At 38.3% G+C, this 22,030-nt stretch overlaps 1 protein-coding gene across 1 annotated transcript in view; it reads right to left on the bottom strand.

Annotated features, from left to right (window-relative positions):
• The window catches only part of SLC9A9 (solute carrier family 9 member A9), a 745,308-nt gene that overhangs the window by 240,450 nt on the left and 482,828 nt on the right, over positions 1 to 22,030 (bottom strand). Inside the window, exon 12 of the mRNA XM_078147547.1 lies at positions 13,406 to 13,559. Within this exon, the coding sequence (XP_078003673.1) occupies positions 13,406 to 13,559 (154 nt within the window). The remainder of the gene's footprint in view (positions 1 to 13,405; positions 13,560 to 22,030) is intronic.

The following is a 22,030-nucleotide window of genomic DNA, read 5'->3' as shown; positions in this document are numbered from 1 at the left end:
ACTGTGCTAACAAACATTTTCTCACTTGATAATATTTGTAATAAAATATAATATTTGTTAGGATATTCCTTGAATAAGAATAAAGATGTACTTATTCTGATAGTTATGAAAAATTAGTAAGAAGTACATTTCAGGTATCGAGAGACTATTCCTTCCCTTGGTCTTCCACTTCTTTCTCAAGGACATAAGTTAATTTGACAAGATAATAGATATGGGAAAATTTCCTATCCCAACAATTGAAATAGATATGTGTGTCTCCATCATAGACAGGCATAGCTCCCAATTAATATTGTTAATCAGTTTTATGAAAACATGATTTTAGCCCTGATGACATTCTGGCATGGCTGTTAGCTCCATGATAGAAATGGTTATTAATGATGAGGTTGCCGTATAACTTTGTAACTTTATAGCTATCATTATTAGCGATGGCATTATGGAATAACATTTCATGAGGTACACTCATGTGGATTACACACTCTGCCTTACATAAGTTATGTAAACACTCATAAATGTGCAAATATAAAAAATATTCATGTGCTTTACTTGGCATGTAACTATTATGATTCCTCTTAAAAAGGCATAAAACTGTGGATAACCAAAATAAAACAATGATATATTTGGCCCCAGATCTAATTATGTTTCTTCTTTTTGCTGCTTTAAATGACATATTCTCATTGTAGGGTGTGCTATAGATCATCTTTGTTACTTGCCTCAGGAACAGAAGCCCTATTTAACTTTGCCTTTGACTAGGATTTTATCCTATTAATAAATACCAGAATGCTCCTACTAACACAGATGATGCATTCCAGGGACACATTTTGTTGTAGAAAACTTTTTTTTTTTTAATAACTAGGAGTAGAGATAGTCTAAGAGAGCTAGGGATACATTCCAGGGTATAAATAAAGAGATTTGGGGCAGATGGATACAGTATGAAAATATGAGCTACTATCCAAAATACTGCCAACACTAGGCAAAGCATTTATACTCAAGTACTAAGAGTCACTCAATCAGCAAGTGAAAATGGCTAGATAGGGCCCTTTGGAGTATTTTGAAGAGAAAAAGGAGTTGCTACAGTGTAGATTGGGGAAGGAAAAGGATGTGTGTGTGCATCTGTGTGTATACATACATACATACACACACATATATAGATTTGTGAAATATGTATTTGTGTATGTGTGCATACATACATACACACACATATTTATATATATATGTATATATATATATATATATATATATATATATATATATATATATATATATATACATATATATCAGATCTTCATATCTATACCATCTCTCTGTCTCTCTCATCTGAACAGAGCTAGAAATTTCTTCACCTGGGGCAAAAGGTAAAGTGGGGTAGGATGGGCAATGGTGGCACAAAAGGCTGGCTAACTGAGGATGTGGCTGTTTTGAGACAGTGTTATTGTTTTGAGATCAGTGCGAGATTGAATGCTGCATGTCCGATATGGGTATTGGACCTAGCCAACTCCAAGAGAAGCTGGTACTATTATTGGTACCCCCCAAACTCCCACGGGAACTGGAGGAAAGATGGGCCTCAGGAGAGGGGTGTCACATTGTTGGGACCTTGGATGTACCACAAGGAGAAAGGGCTGCTCCCAAATATCTGTACCCTGGGGCAAAGTACCAGCCACCCTGTGTCAGGTAAGGCTCTGCCTCTAAGAAACTTCTCTCTTACGTTTAAGATAATACATTTTTAAAGCTGGAAGAAACCTTTAAGAGATCATCCAGAAGAAATAGAAATCATTGGCTTTGGGAAGGTATAGGGAAAGAAATCAACAAATGATTTATTTTAAAGAAAAAAACATGTATCTACTACAGTTACCCTTTAGGTTCATTTATTCATTCAAGAAGGGCTTATTAAAAGCACATAACAGCTCAATGCTTGGTACACAAATACATAAATGAACCAGGTCCTTCCCTCCAGGAACTTACATTCTTCAGGAGAAAACATAGATAAATTAATTATACATACACACATGCACATACATACATACATATACATATATACATAATACATGTACAAATACAAAACATGGACAAATTAATTGTATATATACACATGCACACACATAAATATACATATACTACCCACCTACATATATACATGTACATGCATACAAACATGTATATGTACATACACATATATATATAGATAAATAGATAGAGATAGATAGATGGATAGAAAGATAGAAGATAGACTTACATTCTTCTAGCAAAAACAACATCCACACAGATATGTAAATTATATATACATATATAATTTACTTATTTATAGTATTCTACTTATATATTTATACTAATATTCTATATATACATAAGTATATATTACTACATTATATTACTATAATTATACTAAGTAAACTATACTTAGTAATACACTTATACTAATATATTTATACATAAATATTTTGTGTGTATGTATATATACATATATAATTTACTTATCTATATGAATATCATTTTCCACAGAAGAATATAAGTATATATATATGTATATATACACATGCATGTTGTTGTTCTGTTGTTCCAGTCGTGCCTGACTCTTCATGACCCCATTTGGGTTTTTTTTTTTTTTGGCAAAGATACTGGAGTGGTTTGCCATTTCCTTTTCTAGCTCCTTTTATAGATGAAGAAACTGAGGCAAACAGAGTTAGGTGACTTGCCCGGAATCACACAGTTAGTACATACACACACATTTGCGCGCACACACACACACACACACACACACACACACACACACACACTGAGTAAGTAGATGGGCATTAACAGGAGGCAGAAGTGAAGAAGGAAGGCATTTTATGCTTGAGGTATGAAACACAGATCATGCAAAGACATGACGATGGGAAGTAGAATATGGAATGTCTTATATAGGAAATAATAAATAAGCAAGATTGATTGTAAGGCTGAGTAAATGTGGGAACCAATGAGTAATCAGCTTAGAAGATAGGCTGGAGCCAAGCTGTGAAAGTCTTTAAATGCCACAGAGGTTTTGTATTTTATCCCAGAGATAACAGGTCCCTCAATTTCTATTGGAAGTAGTGGGAATTTGCCACTCTCAGAATATGGAACTGGAAGAAACCTTAGAGTTCATCTAGTCCATCTCTGTCAATTCAGAGATAAGAAAAGGGAGGCCTAGAGGTGAAGTGATTTGTCCAAGGTAGGTCACACAAATAATACATAGCAGAGACAGGATGCTGGCCGAGATCTATGCATCTCTAATCTGGTCCTCTTTCCATTCCTCCAAGAACCTGCATGAGGGAGCATGAGAACCAGAGTAGATCTGTTTATAGGTAAGAGGGACACTTGATAGAAGCCATATAGACCATTTTCCTCATTTTACAGGTAAGGTCCAGAGGGGCTTCAGTCAAGGTCACACATGAATAGCGGAGTTGAGTGAGAATTTAAAGTCAGAACTCCAATTTCAAGTTTGTCTGTTTTTATAATCCCATAATGCTTCTTGAGTGTGCAGATAAGTTGACAGAGGTTAGATTTTTTGGGTACTTATGCCCATCTTAGTAGGGCTGCTCCCAAAGAGCTATTCATTCAACTTAACACAGCTTTACATGATTTGTTAAGCTTTTTCTTTAAAAAAAAAAACTGACTTCCTTATACAGAAGCTTCAATCCCAGATAAAGATAGTACAAAGTTCATTGGCAAATGAATTTATTTTGATTGTTAAGAAGAGAAGTGTTTGGGGGGCAAATTTGGAAGTCAAGTGAGCAGTCTGGCTGAACACAATTTCCTCTGTGATGAATATGCTTTTCTGTGCTTTGGATCTGGTTTTGACTCTGGTTCTGGAGTTCTCATCTAGGCCTGAAATGGACAAGCTGCCAATGTTTTTAATGTACAAATGGCCTCTTCAAAGGAAGACCAGCATCCCTGACTAGCCAAGACACAGACATCCTTTTTGGTGGGACAAGTGACTCAGTGTGGAAATACTGATATCTTAGTACATTCCCTTTGGTTCTTAATGGACAGTGTTAATTAGCTCTGTAGGATACACTCCAGATTAGTAGCCAGGTTAGTAAATTAGGTGGCATTGAACTTTTTCCTTCAGCAGTCTCTAGAGGACCTCGTGTTTTCAGGTCTGTTTGCCCAGGTGTATAATAGTTCTGTAGATAATCCTGTTCACTGGATATCATCTCTGTGGGATACAGCCTGACACCTTTGATCTCTTTTGTTTCCTGGATAACAGCACAGCTAATCCTCAGAGACAGGGGGGTTAGGTTTTCCTCACTCCAGAGTACTAATGAGTTCAGCAGGAAAATGTAGGATCCAGAGGAAATCCTGATTCTAATCAAGGAGCTATTATGTTTGCTTTTTCATGTAAACCTCCCAGCTCATGCTGGAGATTGCCTTGATATTTCCTCAGCAATTTGGTAAGTGAAGATTTATATTTTGATTCAAATCCTGCATTCTTTTTAAAGTTGAAACAAAAAAAGAGTTGTTAGTGAATTCTTCCCATTCCCCCCACAAAATCAATTTGTATTTGATTGGTATTTGTGTTGTATTGACTTGATGTACATGCTGTCTACCGCTTCCTGAGCAAAATGTAAGCTCCCTGAGGGCAGGCACCATTTTGTTTTTGTTTTTGTATCCTTAGAATCCACTATAGTGCTTGCACATAGTAGGCATTGAACAAATGTTTGCTGAGATGTTGAAAAAGAAAAATAAGTAAGATAAATCTTTTAAATAACATCTAGTGCAAACCAATCAAAGAGAAGGCTGTTTCTCACATAAAAGTATTTCTGAGTTTCTTCTGGTACAGAAGTGACTATTTTAAATAATGAAAATGCCAATTAACATTTTATATCACCTTCAATTTTTGATGCATGCAAGATATTTTGTAGAATAGTGCAGTAGCTGTTTGAACACATTTGAGAGGTAAAGAATAATTCAAGGGTGCCCCTAAGATTTTAAGAGAAAATCTGATGGCTCATGGTTTTCCTATTATTTGGAATGTCTTCCCCTTACTTGATGAAATCCTACCCATCCTTTAAGGTCCAGATCAAATGCTACCTTTTCTAAAAAGCCTACCCTGATTCCCACAAACTGGAAGTGGTTTCTTCATTATCTATGTTCTCATCAACACTTTGCTTATATTATTTTTTTGGGATTAATCATGGGATTTGCCTTAGAGCAGAGTAGTTGAAACAATGTTAGATTTGCAGTCAGGGAAGACCTAGGTTTGAATCTGCCTCTGATACTTAGCAACTTAGCAGCTTTGTGATATGGGCAGTTACAACTTCTCTGAACTTCAGTCTCTTCATCTGAAAAATGGGGGTGATCTTTGAAGCACCCCTTTCACAGGTCTCTTGAGAGGATGAAATGAGATAATGCATGCACAAGAATGCAAACTGTGAAGCCCAGTTTACGTATCTGTTATTATTACTCACCTCAGTTTCCCTATTAGAGTACAAACATCTTAAGGATGTTGTTTGTCTTTTTATTACCCAAATTGTGTATCAACTAGTGTATAATTTAGAAATATATGTAGAATTGAAAAAAAGGTGGGGGGAAGAAGGGAGCTCACATTTACAAAGGCTTTTAGGGTTTGAGTTGCTTTTTTTATTCACAACATTCTTGTGAGGTGTGTTCTATTATTATTATTATTATTGTTATTTTATCATTATCATCCCCATTATACAGAAGAGAAAACTCAGAGAGGTAAAATAACTCATGAAGGATCATATCGCTAATAAATGTAAGAGCTGGAACTTTAGTCCATGGTTTGACTCTAAGACCAGTAAATTTTCCCCTATACTCTGTTGTTTTTGAGGGATGCAAAAGCTATAAGTAAACCACATATGGAGACTATGATGTGTAGGTTTATTCAGTAACATATTTGTATTCTGGGCTTCATTTCAATTCCCTCTTCCCTCCTCCCATCTCCAGCCTTCACATTTGTGTCTTTTTTATTAAAGCTTTAATTTACTTATGTTCTGGTATTTTATGGAGAGAGTCTGACATGAAGGTTTGTTAATGAGATATCACTATGTAAACAAGCTAAGCTTGCTCTAAATATAGAAGAAATGATGGGAAACTGTGAATTAAAAAGCCCTAATGGAACTGCTGTTTTATTTGGTAACATTATAAGCCATCATAGGAGAACTTGAAGAGATGATAAGGTGTCCAATTGATCCATGTTTATCACATTTATCAGCATAGATGTGTTCGTAACTGTTCACACTGTTTCTCTGCCTCTCTTCCTCTCTCTGTGGCTTAGTTTCTCTCTCTCTTCTTCCCCACTTTTAGACACACAGGAATATTTCTCTTGTCTACCTTCTTCTATCTACTTCTAAGCAAAATGTAGATATATATTTATAATATATTATAGGTATAGGAAACAAATACTTTCAGAAAATTATTTGAGGATAATCTCCTAGTATTATATACAGTGCTGTATATTTTTTTATAGTAGCAAAAAGCTGTAAAGTATCTGCCCATTGATTGGAGAATGGATAAGCAAATTGTGGATATTTAAACATAATGGACTATTATTGTATTGTAAGAAATGATGCATAAGAAGAATACAGAGAAGCATGGAAAGACTTATATGAACTGATACAAGGTAAAGAAAGTAGAACCAAAAGAGCAACATAACCAATGATTGCAACCACAAATGAAAAGAAGAATAATTACAACAAAACCAAACTGAATGCAGTGTGATTATAATGGCCAAGCTTGGTTCTTGGGGAAAAACAACAAAATTAACTTTCTTCTTTTCTTTCTTGGGTAGGGGGCTATGGGTGCGGAATATCATATATAATGTTGGATTTGCTTAACTGCTTCCACCCATCTCACTCTCTCTGTCTCTCTCTGTTTCTGTTTCTCTCTCTCTGTCTCTGTCTGTCTCTGTCTCTACCTCTGTCCCTCTCTGTTATAAAGGATGCCTCTTCAGGTGGGAGAAGAGGAATATTCAAAAATAAAAGCCATGTCAAAATAAAAGATATCAATAAAAATGTAAAAGAGATAAATAAATATACTGTGGTAAAATTCAACGTTTGAATCAATTTCAATTTAAGATTTTTTTTTCAGTGACAGTAACGTAGTGATGGTATTATCTGTAAGTTATAGGCATTTTCATTTCCCTGGAAGGGGATTCAATATTTTCATGGCATGCAAGTCAATTATGGCCTTGTGGATTCTGCCTTTTCCACCTCTTCCTTTTCCATGCATGAATCCATCCACCGCACATAAAGTTTTCCAGCAGAGAACGCCTGGATGCATTGCTATTTTACTAACAGTGCACATGGGACCAATACCAGATCGTGTAAGGCAGTTTGTGCAGTCATCCAGAGGAGAATATAGGTAAACAACCAGTGTGGAAGCAATCGCAGGTCACATTCATGTGCATGGAAAATAATTCAAATACCGTTGGAAGCTTTTCCTCACCCCCTGTGTGGTCAGAGCCCCATCATCCCTGTTCTGCAGTTTTCACAGCACTCCCTGACTTTAAAAAGCACTGTCACCTCCCTCCCTCCCACAAAGTTGTGAGTAGCAGGCCTGGCTCTGCCTTAACTTAATGACCACTGATAACATTTATAGGGAAGCCTTCTCCCATTGAATATAGGAGCCTCTGCGCTGCTTGGGTTCCCTCCTCATCCACAGGATAGAAAGTCATTACAGTGAGTGCTTAACCAAATCCATTTGCATTTACAGTGGGTTGGGTTGGAGTGAGGGGTGGGGCAGCAAACTGCTCACTTTCCTCATCAGGCAAGCCAGCTCCATTCTTTTTGAAACCCTAGGTATGCCATGAGATATAAAGCCATGAGGAGTAGGGCCAAGAGGGAGCTAAAATGATCATCTTGTCCATCTCCTCTACAGAGTAGGAAAGGGACTTGAACAGAATCACTCAGTGTTTGAGGCCTCCTGATCATGGTGACTGGTTTGTTCTTTTTTTTTTTTTTTCCATATGATGCATTTGCCTCTAGCCTGTAACTAAAAGAGGCTATGCTTTTTAAAAAGGAAAATATCACCTTTTGAGAAGTGTGTTTTAGATATATGTTTAAATAACATCACAAGAATGAGTTATCATGCTTACACATCTCTTCAAGAGTAGGGAATAGATTTTATAAAATGTGACAGATATATTTAGCTCTGGAAAGTTAGCTGCGTGCCCTAGTGTGGAGAAATGTGCTGTCGTCTGTGGGCTAACCCACTGACACAAACAGGCATTCTGAGTTTCTGTCTTTTTTGTCCTACTTATTCTGTTATCCCCAGCAAGTTTCTGAACCTCTTGCCACCTCCTTACTCATCTCAAACACTAAGGCAAGCCTGCAGCTTCTGAAGGAGGATACATTATATTAAACTTAATAAAAGTATGCTCCAGGTCTGGCTGGCACCTAGCACGGGTGCTCGGGACATGGTAGACCTGATCCATTGATTGCTTGTGCTAAGGGCACAAAGATGATGTGAATAACGCTCTCACACTCAATGACCTTCTCATGTGTTCAATGGATGTAACTGTGTATGCAGAGAAGCATAATCCAAGAAAATATGTGGTAGGATTGAAAGAGAGATTCAGAAAGTAAGACAAGAGAGGCAATGTTTGCCTAGTGGGTAGAGCTGGACTTTCAGTCAAGAAGACCCGAGCTCAAATCCTGCCCTTGACACGCACTGGTCTTGGGACCTCTGAACAAGTCAATCTCTCAGTGTTCTAGGCCAGGCTAAGACTATAATCTGCAGAATAGGTGCCACCTTGCACTGGTGGAGAGAGTTTCTTCATTAGGGTAGCAATGAAATCATGAATCCAGTCTCTTTCCAGATCAAATGAGATAATATTTGTAAAGCACTTAGCACAGTGCCTGGCACACAACAGGTGTTTAATAAATGTTGCTGTCCCTCATCTATACCTTCTTTATCCTCATCGTGCTGTGCTGGGCCCCTCCTGCACTCTTCCCTCTTCCCCCTTTTCAGTTTCCTTTGGTGTATTGTCTTTTTCCACTAGATTGTAAGCTCCTTGAGAGCAGGGACCATCTTTCTTTTTCATATTTTTTATTCTCCGTGCTTAACTCAGTGTTAACTCATAGTAGGTACTCAATAAATGGTTATTGTATCCCATTGTATGTATGGGGAGTTATAGAAGCATTGCTGACCTGCCTGGTGGAACATTTCCGTGGCAAGTATTCCACTTACTGATGAAATCATAGGTCCAGAAGGAAGGGAAAAAAGTGTTATTTAGCCCTTAATACTATTGGGATATAGGTCTTTTTGGACTGTTTCTCCATAATATGATTTGTAATGGTGGGAACTAGCTAAGAATTCAGAATGAAATAGGATCTCCCCTTCCCCAATGGAATGCCAAAGTTGAGTGAATTGGGACCTGCCAAGACTTTTAGTTTCCTTTTCTGACGGCCTCTTGATTTTTGTATTCCCCATAGCATCTCTTAGGCACTCAATAAATATTTTCTGAATGAAGGAATGAGTGAATTTTGGCAACCAGAAGGGAACCCAAAGATTAAAAGAAATCCATTGGGATGAAAAAAATGTTATTTTAAGAAAGAAAAAGGGATACCTCTGGACATTTAGACCCTAAAGGTTAACTCCAGGATTCAGAAAAAAACTGGAAGAAAATCACAGTGGTAATCAATCTGCAAGTATCTCCAAGAAAATAGGGGACATTTGTAAGAAAAAAGAGAATTTCTGTTCTAGGAATGGAATCTCTGCTTAAGGTAGCAAGCTTTTGAAGCGGAAAGGAAGCCACATATGTAGTCAGTTTTGAATACTGCAGTCTTTTCACTCTGTCCTACATGAGACACCTTTCAATTAATTCATCAAAAATGACATCTAATGCTGGGGAGGTCAGAAGCCTTGTTAGCCCTGAATGATAAGGGTGGGACTGAGCAGTGCCAAGGGGTGGCAGGCAGCAAGATTAAAGCCAAGGTGAGGAGGAAGAAAAAAAGAGAAGAGAGAAAGAAAAAAAGAGCCAGAAGGTCAAAGAAGAAAGAAGGTGGGAGTGAGAAGGGAAAAGGAGAGAGAAAGAAAAAAATAAAGATAGGTAGATATGGTAGAGTGTGGCAGAGAGCAATCATTAGTGCTTCCTTCATCACAGCTGAATCAATGCCTTTAATAGGCTTATTATTGAACTAGACCACTGGTTCTCAAACTTTTTGTTCTTAAGCCCCTTTAATAATTTGAATATTTGAGGACTCCCTAAAAACTTTTGCTTATGTTGGCTATATCTATTAATATTCACCATGTTAGAAATCAAAACATCTTTGTATTATTACAAAAAAAGTTGTGACTCTGTGGACTCCCTGAAAAGGCCTTGGGGACCCTATGTGGGTCCATGGACCATGCTGACTGAGGACACAGGGAATAAGGAGGAAGATGGGGATGAATGGGTTCACGGAAGGGAAGCTTCAAGGCTATCTATTGGGATGGTATACCCAGAGCATGGGTATACAATAGTACTATTAGCATCAGTAAGGATGAATCCTGAACTTGTGGAGATTTAGGATGTTCGTGAATGATTTTATTCATGGCATATCTGTTCACTGAGCCCAGGATCTACATCTTATTTACCCTACCCAGAGCCCTACACTTTCCCTTATGCATACATAACATATACTTAATAATTGTTTATTGAATACTGAGTTGGAAGGATAGTCATCAAGGTTGAAATTCCCATATGTTGAAGCTTAAAGGGATCTCAGAGACCAGCTAGTCCAAACATTTAAGTTTACAGATGAAGAAAGTCAGGCTTAGTCAGAGAGGGGCAATGAAGCGCTTGAGATCCCATATTTGGTAAGTAACAAAGTCAGGATTTGAACCCAGGTCCATTGACATGTTCTATCCAGTGTTCTACTTCATCATGTGTTTAGTGGACCACAAACTGGCGAGGAGAAGAGCAGGTATAAATAGACCAAAGAAAATTATCTCAAGGCAAGTGTTTCGTAACCAGGAATGCTAACAGGGATGTATAACTGAGATTTTATAACAGGCAATGCTAGCACTTGTATATGTACATGTGTGTGAGTGTTTGCAAACATGGCATATGTGTAAATGTACAACAAAGCTTGTTTACAGCAACATGCCTCCCTATGAATGTTCACAAGAGACTTAATGAAAAAGAGAAGTTTTCCTCTGCATTTAAGCCAGCCAAATGCATTTAGCCAGGCTACCATGGTCCCAGTCAAGAACTATTGTATTCTGTTGTTGTTCAGTCATTTCAGTTGTGTTTGACTCTTCATGATCCTATTTGGAGTTTTTCGTGGGAAAGATACTGGAGTGGTTTGCCATTCCTTCTCCAGCTCATTTTTACAGTTTGGGAAACTGAGGCAAAAAGAGTTAAGTAACTTGCCCAAGGTCACATAGATAGTGTCTGATGCCACTTTTGAACTCAGGTGTTCCTGACCCAGTCTGCTATCCGCTATGCCAGCTAGCTGCTGCAACATATTATGAGTGTAGAACATTGTTTATATGTTCAGACTCATTATGTGTTGGTTTATTTACTGGACTGATTTTTTTCCCCTTTGAAACTATTTTTGTGTTTCAATGAGAGCCATGAGAAAGAGGATTGGGTATATTTTGAAATAAAAATGACATAAAACCAAAATATACTAATTTTAAAAAATAAGAGGAATGGGAAGGAATAGATCTCCCAAGGGCCTAAGATTCTATTGGTTTGGGATGCAGAAACTCTTTTCCTCAGGTCCTATCTCATCATAGGATGAGACTGATGTTCTCAGATAAAGAAACACAATATTTCTTTCTAAGCTGATTTCACACCTTCCTTCACGTGGTGTATATTATACAAGTGAACCCAGCTACTTATTTATCTCACTCTGTACTCTCCCACCTGTACACATTTGCATGGGCCATATCCATGCTGGTTATTCCTTTCAGACTGCATCTCCTCCACATCTCCACCTACTGAAATCCTACCCTGCCTTCAGTGCCAAGGTCAGGTGTTACTCCTTCCACGCTTCCTCTTGGCTAAAAAGTGATCTTTCTTTCACCACGATTCTGTAAAGCACTTTGTCTGGATCTCTCCTCAGCCCCATCCTACCTTTTAATGAAGATTGTGCATATAGCAAAAGCATTCCCTTATTATAAAAGACTGTAAGTTTCTTGGTGTCAAGCATTACTGCTTTTCATTTTTGTACCCCGCCTCTAAGCACAAAGCAATTGCTCAAAACATGTTGGTTGAAGTGATTTGTTGAGAGTGACATGAATATGAAACAATGGACAGTGTGAGTATCATACTCTCAAATGTAACTCACACATCTTTCCTTTCCATTAGCAAGGGAGAAGCTACAAACATACAAAGAGACATGGATTCTCAGGCATAATCATGCTATTAGGAAGGTCTGTTGAACTGTTTTTGAGGCATATGCTTTGTAAGGGGTTGTGTTTGTTGAGAAGTGTGTATTGTGTCACAATAAAACATATCAATTGATAAAATGACAAAAACCAAAGGGTTAAAATTAGATGGTCATCTTTTTGCACCTTGTACACAGGAAACTTATTTACTAAAATAAGTCACTCAATTTAATCAACTAGCACAGTTTGCATTTCATTCAAACAAAAATTACTCTTGACTAGTTATTGGAGGGCCTAGAAAAAAGTCCATACACTCCATTTTTCCTGGAATGAAGATGCCTTGTTTTTGCCATTGACCTTGCCTATGAAAAACTGACCACCAAGTCCAGGTGTCCTTAATGTTTTTAGTGTCATGGAGCCTTTGTGAAGTCTGGCAAAGTCTATGGATCCCTTCTTAGAAGAATGTTTTTAAACATATGAAATAAAATACATAGGATCGTAAAGGAAACTATATTGAAATAGTCATCAATTTTTATTTAAAACTACTGGTTCATGGACCCCAAGTTAAGAACCTTTGGCCCAGTGACTAAAAAGTCCACATGATCAGTCAACCAATCCATATCTATTGAACATCTACTACACGTCCAAAATCATTTCTGGAATACCAGAAAAGAAAAAGACATTCTCTTTGCACTAAAGAAATTTATGGTTAATCCTTAAGAAATTGAGCCCTAGGTTAATATTTAATTATTCTTCTACTACATGTTGGGTCTATTTGTCCAGAAGTAGTACCTCACAATGTATCTCCCAAGTAGACATCATAGCTTTATTCACAGCAAGGTTATCATGCTCTTTGGAGAACTCCCCTGCCATCTACTCCCTGCCCCTCAGTCCTCAGGGTTGTCTGGGTCTTTAAAAAAATGGCCAGGCTGAGAAATGACGTCAGTTAGATCTAAGGTCCCCATCTACTATTTCCCACTCTATAGAAAACCAACATTGATTTTTCCCTTAAGCCCAATGTGCATTTTCCTGGTATTACACTCTTTTCAATATTTTTCTTATATGGTATGGCAGAAGACAATATTTTTCTTTGTGCAAAGTTGACACCCACCTGATTTGAAGCCATGTCAGCATTGGTGTGGTTCCTCCTCCAAATACCCAGACCGTGAAGAAGACGATGAGCAGAGTGGTTGTGAACATCATTTGTTTGGGCTCAGATTCGGTGTTCCGAATAGCTAAGGCAAATGCTATTGCTCCCCGTAGACCTTCAAAGTGAAAAAAAACAGACAAGAGAACTCTATCAGTCCATTGCCACTTCTCTTTTTGGGGATGGCTTCCATGTTGAAATCTACAAGCTAAAACTTGTGCAATAAAACGACTAAGATTTCTGCCCACATAACATGCTTTGTGTCTGGATAGCTGAACTTTTTAATTTTTAAAAATGGCATTTAAAAGTACTACATCAGTGGGTACACCTCAGGTGGTCAGTCCTCTGAATATGCTTTCACACCAGAATTTAAATTGCTAAATGGAACACGCACCTTGCATTCAAACCACCATAGTGAATTATGTCCCCCACTGTTATTTTAAATAACTATCTTTTTAAGACTTTAAATTAAAGTGGCTTCTGGTACTATAACAAGAGGTAATAGTCATATAGTACTTTACTATGTGTAAAACAGAGCAGCTAGATGGGCACAGTGGATAGAGCACTGGCCTGGAGTCAGGAAGACTGTTATTCTTGAGTTTAAATCTGGCCTTGCTAGTCATGTGACCCTGGGCAAGTCACTTAACCCTCTTTGCCTCAGTTCCTTTTCTGTAAAATGGGGACACACTGGAGAAGGAAATGGAAAACCACTCCAATATCTTAACCCCAGTTGTCAATGACTGAACGCCAAAAATGTGCAAGGCACTGTGTTAAGTACTTTACAGTTATCATCTCATATGATGCATTAATGGAAATGAAGATTCATGCTCTGAGACCAGACCAGGCTTGTAGTTATAATAGTTTCTTTCCTTTCCCTTGTTTTCTCCAAGCAGAAAGGTGACTTTGGCTTTAAGTTCCATTATAATCTTCTATACTTTGTTTAAATATGTTGGAAATTACTTGATATTACTTAAAAATTACATGACCATTAATGATACTATTTGTCCAAGCATTTATTGTGCATGGGGTGAGATTGAGAGAGGAGAAGTTGGCCTGTGGGAAAAGAGATTTTCCTGGTCTTATTCTGGGGCAGAAGACTAAGGGATTGGAGAGAGGATTTTTGTGCTTCTGGTAATTTGCGAGAATATCCCGGAACACCAGACTGAGTTCCTTAGAACCTGGAGAAAGAAAACTTCTAAGAATATGAGCCAGAGGGCTAGGGATTGGTGTGATTGTCCCTGAGAATACCCGAGAGGCACTACTCATACCCTGAATCACAGACTTACAGTGCAGACAATATTTTCCTTGTACTTACTGCCTTCTCTCTGTATCAATTCATACAAATCTTCCACGCGTCTCTGAGTTTCTCATATTGGTCATGATATTTCCTTACATTCTTTTTTTTTTTCTTGGTTAGGCAATGGAGTTAAGTGACTTGCCCAGAGTCACACAGCTAGTAAGCTGTTATGTGTCTGAGGCCAGATTTGAACTCAGGTCCTCCTGCATCCAGGGCCAGTGCTCTATTCACTGAGCCACCTAGCTGCCCCTATTTCCTTACATTCTTGTGGTATAATTAGTTGTCAATCCTCCAGCCAATGGTCACCTACTTTTTTTCCTAACATTTTTTTTCTTTTCTTACCACAAAGATTTCTGCTGAAAATACTATTGTATATATGAAACAGTTCTATATGTTTGACCTTTTGGGGACTACATCCATTAATGAGATTGCTGAGTTTAAGAAGCTGAACAGTTTTGTGACTTTTCTAGAAAAATTATTGGACCAATTAACAGTATAGAAAATAATCCAGAGGGTTAGAAAAGTGATGTCCAATTTATTTAACTGGAAAAAACAAAGCTTCCAGAATTTGCTTCAACAGTCTATTTTTGTGCCTGTCTTTGCACAGCCCCTCAAAAAGGACTATTTCTGTTAGTTTATCATCTTTGTCATGTTTTTGTTTATTTGTTCATGTTGTTATGTTGTATCCGACTCTCCATGATCCCATTTGAGGGTTTTTTGGCACGATACTGGAGTGGTTTGCCATTTCCTTCTCCAGATCATTTTACAGATGAGGAAACTAAGGAATTAGGGTTAAATGACTAACCCAGGGGAACACAGCTAGTAAAATGTCTGAGGCTGGATTTGAACTAATGTCTTCCTGACTCCAGGCCTGAAGTTGCCCCCACCTTTGTCATATCCTCATCTATAAAGATTAGGAAACTTGAGATTCAGAGAAGTTATTTACAAATAAAAGTATACAGTGACAGAAAAATGAAGCAAATAAATATTAGTTATTTTTGAATGCCCTGATTTTAACATAAGGCACCTGAATTCCATGTGTATTAGAATTTGGTTAGTTCACTTGTAATATGTAGGGTAAATTATTCATCTCAAGAGTAAGCTGTGAAAGTTAGGCCTGTAAGTATCCATTTCTTTGTTATTTTGTTTGAAGTACTTTACAAATGTACATGCACCAAATAAAAATGAGAGATAACATAAGAGTTCTGGAATAAAAAGAATCAATATTTTTATGTCGCATTTAGAGAATACAAGAGGCTTATTTCTCTTTAGTGAGAATTATGTAAATGAAGAGAAAGATTCAGAGGGTTAAACAAGTGATACTTAATGTAATTTGCTGGGGGGAAAACTCCCAAAGGAAGGAGGACCATGACCCCTATTTACAAATTACCTCCAAGGAAAAATGAAAAAAGGAAATTATTCTGTCTTCTCAGCTGAAAGGAAAAGGAAATGGCTTGAAGATACGGAAGGCAAAATTTGGACTCATTATTAATCAAAAGTTCTTGTCTATCAGAGTTCACATGAGGGTATGAGAGGGCATGAGATCACAATGAGGGTATTCCATCACCAGAAATGAACATGGCTACTGACACAATAAGGAATACTAGATTACATCATCAATGCCTCAGAGTTCCATGGTACATTTCATCAAAGGGCCTTGCAAAATATTACTTATTCTTACAGTTCTCTCCGAGGAAAGCAAGTAGCATCATTAACAGATGGAGTCTTTGGGAGTATATTCCAGACATGATTGAGAGGCATGGAAATGGGAGAGGGACTGATATTTGAGGAATGGCAAAGAGCTTAGTTTAGCCAGCATGGAAGAGATTGTTTTCTTTCAATTGTTTGGTGCTTGTGATTTCATCAGCATAAAAAAACTCCTGACAAGGAAATTCCCTTTATCAATGCAGATTGACACCAATTCTGTAAGTTATAGTTTTAGAGTTGCCCCTAAGGAGATTAATATTTAATGTCTGGAAAAATCTATAGGATTTAGGTTATAAAAGGCTTTATGAGTCAAACAGAAGGGTTCGTGTTTTATACTGGAGGCAAATGGGAGCCATTGAAGTATCTTAGGGGAGTGAAATGTTTAGACCTGAGTCGTAGGGATATATCACTTCAGCGGCTTTGGAAGATGGATTGGAGGAGGAAGAAAAAGCCTTGACACACCGCTATGATCTGAGAAGAGGAGATCACAAGCTAGCCCTCCATCTGTCTTTCAGGGACTGCAGTTAATCTGGCAATCCTCCATAATAGCAATATTAGGAGATGTGGCAGTTAATATTTATATTTTGCTTTGGGATTCTGGGTGTTCAAGGGAAGGTAGAATAGAATAATGTTGCTACCCTTGAATGAAATGCACAGTTATTTGATGTTTAAGATGAGCTCATATTAGAGCTCTCAATGGATAGCACATATGTAAATGTTAATCTTCCTAAAACATCTTCAATAATGTATCATTATTATTATATTAATCTAACCTTAATAGTCCTCTTACATCTAAATTAGCTGTGCCTCGGCAGGCCATAATTTAAAGAACATGCTAAAAAGAATACTTGTTCTGATTTCTAACATCACATCTTTGCTCTCCCCTTTGCAGGTGATCCCCGAAAATATGAATTCTCCAAATACTGTACCATACCTATGAGAAGAGGAGTAATGTTCTTAATTAAAGCCCAAACTACAAGGTGTTAAAAATCCATTAGCATCTTCTGGAGGCTCATTACTGATGTAATTAGAAGAACAACAACAACAAAAAAAGACCAAAGAAATAGGGGAGCCTTGTAGAGAAATGGAGGTTGAGTTTCTACCCCTGCTTTTCTGCAGAATTGGCTGTGTGATTTGGTGCTGAAAACTGCGAATATTCAAAACTGACCTGTGAAACTGTGAATCTCCAGGGTTTGCTATAAAAGTTTGAGTTCATTTAGAACTCTGGAAAAGATGCAATACTATATCTTCCTGTCCTCGGCATCCTCCATGATGTCAAGGTTACTGACAAAACACTGGGAGCCTGAACAAATGAGAAATCCCTGCCCATCCGTGTACTTTCATCCAGTTCTGTTAACACTAGAATCCTGGACTGAAAGCCAGTTAAATAAGGCTCTTCACCAAAACCTAAGCAAGATTTGGAGCCAGGAGATTTTAGATTGCAGTAAGTAATTTAGGCCATCAAAAAGCAGTTAGAAAAGAGACAGTATAGTGCGACAGAGAGAGAGACCTGTTTTCAAGTCCTCAATACAACACTAACCAGCTATGTAACCTTAGGTAAATCATATCTTCTTTCAGCCTTCGTTTCTAGATGTGAGCTCCTTCTGAGCAGGGATTGTCTTTGGTCTCTCTCTGTATCCCCAATGGGGCAACTAGATGGTGCAGTGGATAGAGCATTGGGCTTGAAATCGGGAAGACTCACCTCCCTGAGCTCAAATCCCATCTCAGAAATTTACTAGGTGTATGACCCTGGGCAAGTCACTTAATCCTGTTTGCCTCAGTTTCTTCATCTGTAAGATGAGCTGGAGAAGGCGCCTGGACAGAGATAGTGGAAGACAGAAGGGCCTAGTGTGCTATGGTCGGTGGGGTCACAAAGAGTCGAACACAACTGAACAACCACAACAACATCCTCAGTGCTTGGGACAATGCCTGGCATGTGGTGGGTGCTTAATTGTTGAACTGATGACTGTAAAATGGTGATGATAGTAACAATTGCAAAATTTGCCTCACAGGGCTGTTACATGTTTTGCAAATTGCTATATAGAAATGGGAATTATTATTAAAAATTCTCAAGAAACACTGACTTGGTCTTTTGGAATTGGAAAGCACCTTCTAGATCAACTTTTATTCTCTTCTTTCAGATTTGTTTCCCTAGCTCCCTCATCTTCTAGATGATTTTACTGAGGCTGAAAGGTTAGAAGTAGTTACTAGCTGTATGACCTCAGATAAGTCACTTAACTTTGCTGTAGTTCAGTATTCTCACTATAAGATAATAAGAGTTGGATTAGATCCTCTCCAAATTCCCTTCAGACTCTAAATCTTATGGCATTACGAATGCTGGAGTTTTGACTTAAACCTAGGCCTTTGTCTATCCTTTTGAGAACCCCACTATTTCCAGAATGCTGCTATGTTATTTTTTGGACTGAAATTCTATTTTCTCTGCACATCCACTATATTAATATGCAATGGTTTCCTAGGATATCATAGGGCCATGAATTTGGAATTGGGAGGCAGATTACAGGCCAATGAATCCAACTTCCTCAGTGTGTAGATGAGGAAAAGAAGACACAGGTTAAGTGATTTTCTCAGGGTCATTCAGCCAGTAAGTGTCTGAGGTAGGCTTTGAACTTTCACTTTCCTGACTCTGACACCAGTCCCATCTACCAGATGTGTGGCTATCTACAAAATCCTAATTTGATTTCATTCTGGGGAAAAATGGTTCTGAAGTTACTTTAATTAGAATGGCAAGTGATTAGATTATAATATCCACTCTCTGTGTACTATTCAGTATATCATGGATTTCTTCCTCTGGCCCCAAAATCTTCTTCAAAGGCATTTTTCTTATTTTACCAGACCTATTATTTTTATACAAGACTGTTGTTATCATCTAGAGATATTGTTACGGTTGAGATAGCTGTAAAGTGCTTTGCAAGCCTTAAAATGCTATATAAACACTAGCTATTATTATTAATTTTTATTACATTAAATTGAGCACCTTACATTTGAATTTCATATTGGATTTCACAGATTGATCCCAGGCCAGCTAGCTGGTACAGCGGATAGAATGGCAGGCCTGAAGTCAGGAAGAAGAGTCTTCCTGAGTTCAAATATGTCCTCAGAAACTTAGCAACTGCGTGACCCTGGGAAAGTCATTTGACTCTGTTTGCCTTAGTTTCCTCATATGTAAAATCAGATGGAAAAATAAATAGTAAACCACTCCAGTATCTTTGCCAAGGAAACCCCAAATGGGGTCAACTGAACAACAATGCAGCTAAGTGGTACAGTGGATAGAGTATTGGGCTTGGAGTCAGGAAGACCTGAGTTTAAACATGGTCTCATACACTTACCAGCTGTGTGATCCTGGGCAAATCTCTTTACCTCTGTCTGCCACAGTTTTCTCAATTATAGAATAGGGATAATAATAGCACCTACCTCCTAGGGTTGTGAAGATCATATGAGATAATATTTGTAATGGAGCTTAGCACAGTGCCTGGCACATAGTAAGTGCTTGGTAATTCTTTTCTTCCTGCTTTCCTTCCTTTCTTCCTTCCTTCCTTCATCAGGGAATGCTGACAACAAAATGCACTCTCCCAGTGCAGATCTGTGCTTGCTCTGTAAGTGGCCCGGGCCATTGAGGAGCGAAATGATTCATCCAAGGTCACACAACTATTAGGTCTTTGAGATGGGATCAAATTCTAGGTCTTCCTGGATGCAAGGCCTGCTCTCCATTGTCTGCCACTCTGCCTATCTTAGACACATTTTACAGCAAATGTTTACTCCCTCTGGGCTGACCAGCATCCTCCTCCGACCCTCCAATTTGTTTTTCTCTTATTCTCCATCCACAAATCATTCTCTCGCCATGTTTTTTGCTGAGCAGTCATTAAAAGCCCAACACTTAGTTTGCACACAGTTGTCTTCTTTCAATTGATTTGTTAATGGTACATGCTGTTCTTTACCATGGCCATTTGAAACACTTTAAATCCAAGTAAAGAGTCATGACATTTCAAGAACCAGATACAAAAAGCATAAAAGTTAGGAGATGCAAGACCCTGTACTAGTCCTTCCATGTTTCATGCGGCAGGTTCCCTCTTGGGCCCCTCACTTATGCCATCAGCTGCTGCTGCTGTAAATGCTATATTTTTTTAGGCTCATGAAACCACCGAGGTTCACATTAAATGGATTTGCTTTGCAGGAATCTTGACAGATTTCATATATTCAGCTAAAAAGGTAGCATCGTCTTGGGGAACAAACAGAATCACCTGCAATTAAGTGTGGATTCATCTAAAATTGGACTCCAAAGGATTCCTAGGTTAATTATGTTGCTGCTGTTTTTATAACAATAGAGAATGAGAATGTTGAACCAAATGGCCCTGTGTATGTAACAGTGTTCTGAGCTGCAGAAAATGTGCGGCTGGTATTTTTCCCCCTCTCACCATAATCTTGCAAGTTTGAACATGAGTGGGTGAAGGCCAAGTTCAGATGTATTTTATGCTAGAACACAGGAACTCTTCAAAAAGACTTTGGTATTTCAAAACCTTGATGGGTAGGGCTGTCATTTCACTGACATGGGTATACCCTACAGAGGTGGGGAACCTCTGACCTTAAGGCCACGTGTGTGCCTCCTACTCTAACACTAAATGCTCCACATGTGGCCGTAAGGCTGCAGGTTCCCCACCCCTGCCCTAGGATGAATGAGTGAGTGAGTGAATGAATGAATGAGTGCAAAGGCATTTATAAACGCCTTTGAGTGCAAAGGCTTACTTTGTGCAAATAAATGAATGAGTACAAAGGCTTATGTTGTGCAAAGCACTGCTTTGGTACAAATTGTAGCCCATGCATGCCTTCTCATCCTGCATGATTCTTGTCCAGGTCTTCTCTTAAATCCTGCCAAGAGCATCTACCTGCCATGCTGAAGGTTTTCCTCTGTCTTTTAATGTCTGTGTGCAATGACACAGTACACAACCCACCCATCTGTTTTTTTTTCTAGCTCTTATTACATGACCATTCCACCTCCTTTTCTGATCATACATTTCCTTTGTCTCTCATAGGCAGATTATTGTAGGTAAGATGTGCGGCCCACTTATATCAACTGGAATAGCCAGGATTTACATCCCCTTAAGGTTTGCAAAGCATTTTACATATGTCATCTCATTGATCCTCCCAACAATCCTGTGTATATGTAAGAGGGGTGCTATTATTATCCTCATTCTACACTTGAGGAAACTGAGGCTGAGACAGTTTAAGTGACTTGCCCACAGTCTGGTGTATCCATGATAGGATTTGAACTCCATTCTTCTTGACTCCAAGTCCAGTGTTTTATTGACAGTGTTAATTAGATGTTTGCAATTCTAGGAACTTTGGATCCCTTGAAATTCTGATTCTTCAGAAGTTGGATTGCTACTTATTTCACTGCTGTGGAGCATGACCAGGAAAATGCTGGCGTTAAAGGGACGTGTTTTTGCACTGGCAAGCTGCTTCAGTGTGCTAAAAGTGCTGTTCAATTTCAGCAACCTAGCCTTCTCTCTTTCTACATTTCAATACTAAGCACAACTCGCTGTCCAGCTGCATTGTCTGTCCAAAATAGA

Source organism: Phascolarctos cinereus, unplaced genomic scaffold (genome assembly GCF_003287225.1).
Source record: "Phascolarctos cinereus isolate Bilbo 61053 unplaced genomic scaffold, phaCin_HiC Scaffold_7;HRSCAF=346, whole genome shotgun sequence".
Lineage (NCBI taxonomy): Eukaryota > Metazoa > Chordata > Mammalia > Diprotodontia > Phascolarctidae > Phascolarctos > Phascolarctos cinereus.
The sequence above is the reverse complement of the archived record's forward strand: the minus strand, read 5'-3'. Positions and strand labels throughout refer to the sequence as shown.